The 9913-nt window shown below is 42.1% G+C and overlaps 1 protein-coding gene across 1 annotated transcript; it reads left to right on the forward strand.

Annotated features, from left to right (window-relative positions):
* Positions 1 to 269: 269 nt before the first annotated feature.
* On the forward strand, positions 270 to 9877 carry igflr1 (IGF-like family receptor 1; the record flags this gene model as incomplete). Its single annotated transcript, XM_079276194.1, has 8 exons — positions 270 to 354; positions 440 to 632; positions 898 to 925; positions 1007 to 1051; positions 1243 to 1321; positions 1407 to 1487; positions 1627 to 1731; positions 8827 to 9877. The coding sequence occupies 8 exons, from the start codon at positions 270 to 272 to the stop codon at positions 9150 to 9152; spliced, it is 942 nt and encodes a 313-aa protein (XP_079132320.1). The 3' UTR covers positions 9153 to 9877.
* Between the last annotated feature and the right edge of the window lie 36 nt (positions 9878 to 9913).

The raw sequence follows: 9913 nt of genomic DNA on the forward strand, positions 1-9913 counted from the left end.
TGCATACCCATAAGAACCGTTATTGAGATGATGATCACACCATTCATCCCTTAGAGCCCGCGAGATATAGCCACAACAAATACAATTATTACAAATAGATCATATAAAACATGATAGTATGTCAAGATTATTTTCGCTGTTCAAACAGCTCAAAGACCTACTTAAATGTGCGGATGGGCTGTGAGGAGGATGTACGGTAAGAGTGGGAGGCGCCATCTTCTCGAGATTTTAGGTTAAAGTGTTTTACTCTTCAGCGCAGTACAGCAACAATGACACACTCTCTCAAATGCTCTAACGCGACAACCTACTGGGATATAGACAGTTCAAAATGTGTGTTGTGTCATCGAAAGCCAGGTAGGCTCAGTCATTATTGTTATTTTCTGTTCCATCCGAGTGTATTGGACTGTATTCTGTTATATTGTTGCTGTTCACGAAACAGGGTACAAAGTCACCATTAACTGTGGCTATGATGACACCGGAGGGCGACACGAGCCCCCCTTCATCAAGTGCGAAACGGATACTTTTAATGATGGCAGCGGGGCTGATTGCCAGCGCTGTGCGCAATGTCCGCCCGGGTCGAACATCGCGACCCCGTGCAGCACAACTTCTAACACCAAGTGCCAAGACACAGGGTAAGAAGGTTCATTGTCCTGGAAAAATGTTGAACTGCAGCCATCGATATGTCATGAAAACAAGGCCAAATAAAGTCAATATTTATTTTCCAATCCATAGTCTACGCGGCAAAGTTATGTGGGAAATATCACACTGGCCAAATCATGACATGTTACCATACCACTGTGGAACAGACTAGAATGACGTTTTATTGCTGTTTTTACCAAGTAAAGACTTTGCTGTGCAAAGTAAAAGTGAGTTCCGATATTCTCTGAATTTCTACAGAAGCGGGGCGACCGGAGTTCCTGCCCCAGTGAGTATGGCTGGTCGTAAGAATTGATGTATTTATATACTTGAACTGGCGTACATGATCACCGTTTGTCTCTCTCCGCAGGAACCAACAACGTCGCATTATGATTCAAGTTTATTCAGCACAACGGTAACGCACTTAACTATTATCAGTTATCTTTCACGGATGATACTGATCTGCTAACGTGTACAATTTCCGTGACTTAATTTAGTTAGAATTTGTTATGGTATCGACAAGTTTATAACAGTCTAAAACCATTTATTTTAAAATAATATAAACATAATTCTACGCACTTTAAAAAAATATATAATTCATTTCAGATTCAGACAAACCAAGGATCCAGCTTTAAACCGCGTGCACCGACTGCACCACCAGTTGGTCATGATGTAGGCCCACTATGTGAGTTAAATAAACACTATGTTATGGAACAATAACACATTTCTGCATAGTCTAAATTTGACCTGGACTTTTTATTTTTTTGCAGGGGCAATACCATTTGCCATCCTCATTTCCATCATGCTTGTTATGATATGTGCTTGTCTGATCTACATGAAGCGGAAAAGAGGTTTGCATATGAGCATAAAAGTGGAAAAGAAAGCCCTCTGTGGACATGACTCAGACTTCAGATGTTTTATTATTTCCTGGAATGTAATTATACCGGGCTGGTTCTAGCATTGTGTCTCTCCTGCTTGGGTTTACCACAGGTCAGCACACGGTGCTGAGTTATCGCAGAAGATCTTCGTACATCAACGCAGGGTTCTCTCCGCTGTCTGCTCCATCTGGCAACAATCATCTGGAGCACATTCTGAGTAAGTGGGAATGAGACTGCTCTTGCTAAATGTACTGTGTAAACCAGGGGTGTCAAACATACGGCCCGCGGGCCGCATCCGGCCCGCCACGTCATTTTATGTGGCCCGCGAATCCGCCAGCAAAAAACAAAAAACAAATATATATATATTTTTATTATTATTTTTTTTTTTACAAAAATTAAAAGTTAGATGTGAAAATAAAAATATCCCCATGGTCGAAATTATGAGATAGAAAGTCGAAGTGATGAGATAGCATGTTGTCTGTGTGCCGACATTAAAACGATCACAACAGGTGGACAGGAGATGCAACAACCCATAAAGAGGATTTACAACAAGTGATCGTGTCTTTCTCAACATGCGTACTTCTCTGCACTTGTAAACTCGTGGACTTGTGAAACGTCATCAGTCTCAGCCCAAGTACTGTTCCAATTCAAAGTTCACATCGAGCGGAGATGTTTGAGTATAAAAAAACTTTTAGTTGAGCCATTCGCGCCGCCGGTCTCACCGGGGGCTATTTGTGTTCATTCGCACTGGACGCGTCGGAGAGGGGGCGGGGCTTATCGCCCTGAAAGCCGTTCAACTGTCCGCCATTAACCATGGAAAAAATAACCTCTATTTCTGCTTAGTACATGTTGTGGAAGTCACAGATATCCCGGGAAACTAAACTAAATATGTTAGGAGTGGTTACATTTACAACCGGCCCTTTGAGGGCGACCGTGATGCTGATGTGGCCCCAGAGTGAAAATGAGTTTGACACCCCTGTTCTAGAGCATTTGTTGATGTCATGTTTGTTCCGAATGGTGGTCACATGACTACACTTGGTCACATGACTTCTCCAGACTAAAAAACCTGCAAAATAGAATTACAAAAAGGGATAGGCTACAGAAAATATATTGTATTAATAAAAGGTTTGTCTTCCTCTATAATCTTCCTCTACTCAAACTGACAAAGTTTTACTTTTCAAACTTAATTACAACACTGCAGGCCATCGCTCTCTCTCTCTCTCACATACACACACATCAAATTTGCTTCAAAATGAACACTTACAAATCAAAGTTTACTAGATTCTGGGGCAATACATTTGGTCAACACACATCTCTCACTCGTAGCTCTGGTGACTGGAAGTCCCTGTCATACTGGAGAGTATTTATTTGTGAACTTCACAATAGTTGTGCAGAACAAAATAAGTATTGATAAGAAAAGGAAAGTCCTCCTTTTTGTGTCCTACACCCTCCTCAAAGCCGCAAACCGTGACTTGAAACGTCCGCTCATTGTATATATTTGTGGATTATTTTGTCCAGTCTTTATTTTTTAAAGGAAACACTGAATAAATCATCTCATCCATCATTTACTCTCGTCATTTATTGTTGTTTAAAAAAAATTACCATTTCAAAAAATTGTTACAGGCTAATTGAAATCTAACTCTGCTCTAATAAAAGTAATTGTTTTATACATACAGTATATGTATGCAAAATTGTTAATTGTGATGCACCAGCTGGTATTTTGCTGGTGATTGAAATCAGGACAGTTTAAAGTATGGTCCTGGATGTGTTGACAGCATTGACGTTAACTTAAGGAAGGAAATTAAGAAGCTGGTAGTGCAAAATTGAGTTTTCATGTGATTTGATAGTCATGGTATTGTGAAGGACTTCTTTGGGAACAAAGAGATTCATTTTTTATTAATAATAGCAGAAGAAATATCTAAGTTGTAAAAGTAATAATAAAGATAGAACAGATTGATAAAACTAAATAAAGTATCACGGAATATTTGTACAAAAGTACAAAATATGAAGACTTGTAAACGCTGTAGCTGTTTGAGTTAGGGCGACATAAAGCGTAATGGTACTTTAAGATCACTTTCAAAAGCCGCACTTAAACATAACTCAGGATAATCAAATACTGCCAACTGAGAGCAGATAAAGGCTGAAGGAGCCTTTTCTCTTAACTTTATAGTTTGCATAGAGTTTGCATGTGAAGTCTTCCATCATTTAAATCCTGCAATATTTCATATTTGACCTCTTAAAAATTACAAAATTTGCGCAATGTTAATTATTTAATCGAAAATGTTTTCATAACACAAATGCAAATGTGATTTTGTACATTCAAGCACATGAACATGATAAATCATTTGTAAAATGTGACACTTTTAATGAGCGCAACAGCAAGAAAGCACATGACAAAATGAACAGTAATAATATTAAATATAATAGCACACAAAGTTATTTTGGCAGCAGTTTCAAATTTCCTTTTGTTAGACTACTGAAGTCATGAAGGATGCCCACCTTCACGTGTGACCAGCAGATCACCACAGAGCGTATACAGTGAATAGTGAAATACACAATACACCTTTGACTTCATCCTTGAAGTTTTTGTTTTTATTAGTTCGTCCATCAACTTCTGACGAGACGACTATCGCCGAGCACGCAGTCCCACAGCCGACCTCTGCACCACAACTGCACACAAGACAGGGTTGAGTGTGTGTGTGTGTGTGTGTGTGTGTGAGTGTGTGTGTGAGTGTGTGTGTGTGTGTGTGTGTGTGTGTGTGTGTGCGTGTGTGTGTGTTATTGATACCAGCATATGTGTTTGCATGGCTCCTGCTTGGTGAATACAGGGCAAGTGCACAAATGTGGGTCACCCAAGCACACCTAAACAACACGAACAAACGTGGAGTAAGGATACAAAACCTGGTTTTAATGACCTGAGAAGAGAGCAGGAGTTTTGTTTTGAAACAAAATTTTGAACTGAGCAATGTTGGTTTTTAAAAAGCTGACTTTTCAAAATGAAACGGATTAATTTTCTTTCTTCAGGTCAAACGCGCCATAGAGCGTTTGAAAGACTAAATTAAATTGAAATAAAGCAAAATATCTGATAAAAAAAGTAAACAACACTAACTAACAGTTCTTTGCACTACAGGCGCAATTTGATCAGTGGTCAAAAGGTTCTGAAAAGTACCAATTCCAATTATTAGGTACTGCAAAATTTGAAAGATTTAGGAAAAATAATCCATGGTTTTCTCTGACAAATGTTTTTTTCACATTATGTAAGATTCTGTACTTGTTTTCACATCCACTGCAACACATTTCAGGGATAAGTTTTATATAACCTAGTCATATGAATGCAAAATAAATGGCAGTGTTGATGAATATGAATATGTCATGAATATGATGAATATGTCAATGTATAATGTTTGAACCGCTCTTAGTCTGGGCTCTCCCCTGAGACCTGTTTGCCTTGGGAGACCCTACCAGGGTCCCCGGACAACATATAGCTCCCAGGATCACTGAGCCACGCAAACTCCTCCACCACGTTAAGGTGGCGATTCACGGAGGAGTATCAGTGTGTGCCTATGTGTGTGTCTGTGTGTGTGTGTGTGTGCGGGGGGGAGGGGGGGGGGGGGGGGGGGATAGGGTAGAAGTATGTGTGTGTGTGTGTGTGTGTAGATAGGGTAGAAGTGTGTGTGTGTGTGTGTGTGTGTGTGTGTCTTCTCCCTCTCTTTCTCCTCTTTCCTGTCCTTCTTCAGGATCTTTTCGACCACTTTCCTGGCCTTCTTCTCCTCCTTCTTAAACTGTGCCTTCCCCTTGTCAGTTTGCAAATCACATCACGTGATGCAGCTCAGCCAATCAAATATGGCTATTCTGACAAGTTTCCTGACTCGAGTGAGATGTACACACACCGGGGGAGAGACGAGGAAAGAGAAGGAAGAGCAGGAGAATAATGCTTGAGTCAGAGAAGTTATTTCACATAACGTTCTCCAAAAAGAGAAAAGTGGTCAAAGAGACCAGAGTCTTGAACCAAGAATGAACAGACTCTTATAGGTTCATTCTTCACACGGACAGTTTATAACCAGTGTGTCTCCAGTACGTCGCATATGTTTAGAGACAGTGACGATTAATAAAAGCGGTAAATGAAGCGACACTACCAGACAAAGCACAACTCAAGTTGAGCAAATGTTGCCACTCACATAAATATACAAAATAAAACTAAGGCCGGGTAGGTTAGGGTAGAAGTGGGGATAGGTTAGAAGTGGGGATGAGTGAGGAGAAGAGAAAGGATGTTGCTTCTCTTTTCTACTTCCTCTCCTCTCTCTTCTCCATCAATTTCTTTTCTTTCTTTTGCCTTTTCACTTCCTCCTTTTCTCTTTCCTCATTGTCCTTCTTCTCCTTCTTCTGTCTTTTCAATTCCTCCTTTTCTCTCTTCTTGTTCTCTTCCATCTCTTTCTTCTCCCTCTTCTCCTCCTCCTTCCTCTCCTTCTTCAGCGTATTTTCCGCCTCCTTCCTCTCCTCCTTCAGCGTATTTTCCGCCTCCTTCCTGGCCTTCTTCTCCTCCTTCTTAATCTGCGCCTTCTCCTTGTCAGTTTGTTGGGCGAGCACTTGAAGCCTGAGGTTATCTACCTGGAGGTCAGCGTTTTCTCTCTGGAAGCTCTCCTCCTTTGCAGCAAGTTCGCTTCTCATCCGATCTTCCAGAGCCGTGAGTTTTATTTTCCACTCCGCCTCGCTCCGGATGAGCTCGCTGTCTTTCTGAGTAGCGTAGCTCTCCAGGTCCAGGATGGTCTGCTTCAGCTTCTTCTGCTCCTTTTCAAACTGCTCCTTCTCCTTGTCAGTTTGTTTGGTGAGCTCTCGAAGGCTGATGTTATGTTCCTGGAGGTCAGCGTTTTGCTGTGTCAGGAGCTTGATGTCGTCCTCCTTTTGGTTGCACCACTCCTCCTCCAGCTGTCTGCTCTGTCTCTGCAGATCCTGCTCTCTCTGGAAGCTCTCCTCATTTGCAGCAAATTCGCTTCTCATCCGATCTTCCAGAGCCGTGAGTTTTATTTTCCACTCCGCCTCGCTCCGGATGAGCTCGCTGTCTTTCTGAGTAGCGTAGCTCTCCAGGTCCAGGATGGTCTGCTTCAGCTTCTTCTGCTCCTTTTCAAACTGCTCCTTCTCCTTGTCAGTTTGTTTGGTGAGCTCTCGAAGGCTGATGTTATGTTCCTGGAGGTCAGCGTTTTGCTGTGTCAGGAGCTTGATCTCTTCCTCCTTTTGGTTGCGCCACTCCTCCTCCATCTGTCTGCTCTGTCTCTGCAGATCCTGCTCTCTCTGGAAGCTCTCCTCATTTGCAGCAAGTTCGCTTCTCATCCGATCTACCAGAGCATTGAGTTTTATTTTCCACTCCGCCTCGCTCTGGATGAGCTCAATGCATTTCTGAGTAGCGTAGCTCTCCAGGTCCAGGATGGTCTGCTTCAGCTCCTTCTGCTCCTTTTCAAACTGCTCCTTCTCCTTGTCAGTTTGTTTGGTGAGCTCTCGAAGGCTGATGTTATGTTCCTGGAGCGTTTTAGCGTAGCTCTCCAGGTCCAGGATGGTCTGCTTCAGCAAGTTCTGTTCCTCAGTTTCGAATTTTGCCTCCGTGGCCATCATCTCGTTGTTCTCTTTCAAGGACTTTACAACCTGGTTGAACTCGGCATTCTCGTTCTGCTTTTCAAGCAGTCTTTGATTAAGAGAAAGGATAATTTCGTCCTTCTTCTTCTCTGTGACCACCTTTTCTTTTTTTCTAAGCTCTAGCTCTGACTTGAAAGCATCGATTATTTGCTTTTTCTCACGGTTCCAAATGTGCTCTTCTGAGGCCATCCGCTTCTTCACGGCACAAATTTCTGATTTCTTAACCCTGATTATTTCCAGTTTCTCATTGTCCCAAGTGAGCTCTTTGCTGGCCATCTGCTTCTTCATGTCAACAATTTCTGCTGCCTGCCTTTCACAGAGAACCCTGATTCTTTTCTGTTCCTCACGGTCCAAAATTAGCTCTTTGGCGGCCATTTTCTCCTTCAAGGCAACACTTGTTGATGCCTGCTCGTTGTCTGTCTTTTGAAAGTCCATTTTGGCTGTTCTCAAGTCCTGTATTTTTTCACAATGGTAATGCGCTATTGTTGCTTGAGTGCTACTTTGAGTATGTCTCTCTGATGGATGTCAAATGATAACTAAGTAGAATAAGGTTCTAGAATGACACTGACTGCATTGACATTCTAGAGCCTTCGATGATGTCATGTTTAGTGATGTCACGGAATTCTTTAACCGCCTTTGATGATCAAAGGCGGTTAAAGAATTCCGTGACATCACTAAACATGACATCATCGAAGTGTCATCCTAGAACCTTATTCTAGAACAGGGGTGTCAAACATACGGCCCGCGGACCGCATCCGGCCCGCCACGTCATTTTATGTGGCCCGCGAATCCGCCAGCAAAAAAAAAAAAAAAAAATATATATATATTTTTATTATTATTTTTTTTTTTACAAAAATTAAAAGTTAGATGTGAAAATAAAAATATCCCCATGGTCGAAATTATGAGATAGAAAGTCGAAGTGATGAGATAGCATGTTGTCTGTGTGCCGACATTAAAACGATCACAACAGGTGGACAGGAGATGCAACAACCCATAAAGAGGATTTCCAACAAGTGATCGTGTCTTTCTCAACATGCGTACTTCTCTGCACTTGTAAACTCGTGGACTTGTGAAACGTCATCAGTCTCAGCCCAAGTACTGTTCCAATTCAAAGTTCACATCGAGCGGAGATGTTTGAGTATAAAAAAACTTTGAGTTGAGCCATTCGCGCCGCCGGTCTCACCGGGGGCTATTTGTGTTCATTCGCACTGGACGCGTCGGAGAGGGGGCGGGGCTTATCGCCCTGAAAGCCGTTCAACTGTCCGCCATTAACCATGGAAAAAATAACCTCTATTTCTGCTTAGTACATGTTGTGGAAGTCACAGATATCCCGGGAAACTAAACTAAATATGTTAGGAGTGGTTACATTTACAACCGGCCCTTTGAGGGCGACCGTGATGCTGATGTGGCCCCAGAGTGAAAATGAGTTTGACACCCCTGGTGTAAACAGTAAGACATGTTTGAGTCAGTCTGTGACTAAGGTATCAGTCATGTTCGGTGTAGTTTTATAAATTCTTGTTCATGCATCATGATCTGCTGGAACAGCAGTAACAATGAGAATAGCCCAGACTACGTTATTATTGGACCAATCGTCACACTGAGCTCTAATAACACAACTTTAACTAAGCCAGTGCAATGAATTGGCAAAAGAATACATTTGACACCGTCGAACTTTCCTCTGTAGGTCCAGACATCCTGTCAGCACCTTTACAGACGGTGCTCGACAACCTGGACGTCTTGGAGGAGCTGGTGATTTTGTTGGATCCAGAAAACCAAGGAGTAAAGAACACCAAACATCTGGCGTCTCATTGCTCCTTCCCCGCCACCTGGATTACTTACACCTACTCTATGAAGGAGAGTAAGAGCCCTCTGAAAGCAGTGTTGGAGGGGGTCACCAGCAGGCAACCCGACTGGACAGTAGGGCACCTGGCTAGGCTGCTCAAACATATGGAGCGCAACGACGCCATCGCGGTTCTCGCCAAACTGGGACTGAATGTGATGCAAGTGTAACACACATTCCACCTTCGACTGCCAAAAGCCTTTCACTTCAGGTTTAGATGCCGGTGTTGGCCTTTCTCATCATTTCTGTCATATTTACAAAGAGATGATGATAAAGGAGGCTTCCAGAACCGATCAGTGTTAATACAAAGAAAATGTACAGGGAGAGTAGTTCAATGCAGAGGAGAAATGTTCTTTTAAGGGGTAAATATAATGAACCGTATAGTAAACGGGGAGTGATTTCAGACACAGCCATGGACATGTATCAGACAGAAAGATATTATCAAGTTGCATTATGGGATCAAATGTTCTTGGGGCTCAACACTTACCAGAGACTAAGAGTCAGGATGTCTCAGCCTGTGCTGCTTTAATTTAGACTATTCTTTTCTTAGTTTGTCTCTTGTGGGTACCTCAATGTTTTGGAAATGTGCAATACTAAATGAAGACAAAAAAGGATTAAACCGGCAGTTACTCTGCATTGCCTCTGTGGGCAACAGTTAAGACTGGCTGCCAGCACAATGCTTATCTGTACCTTCAAGTACCTGCATTAGTGCACAAGTTGAGCTGATGACATGTTCTCATTTGCCTGCATTGAACCACTTTTAAATCATCTTATTACATGTGTGCACATAACGAAGTATAATTATTAGCGTAACAATTGTTTTTTTTGTTCGTAAGAATCAAAATGAAACCAGTCATGTGATGATGTGACGCATGAGTCAATCACCACGTTACATTCCAGGAAAAGCTTTTGTTTCCAGTGATTCCCTTTT

The sequence above is a fragment of the Melanostigma gelatinosum genome, assembly GCF_949748355.1.
Source record: "Melanostigma gelatinosum genome assembly, chromosome: 9".
NCBI classification, from domain to species: Eukaryota; Metazoa; Chordata; class Actinopteri; order Perciformes; family Zoarcidae; genus Melanostigma; species Melanostigma gelatinosum.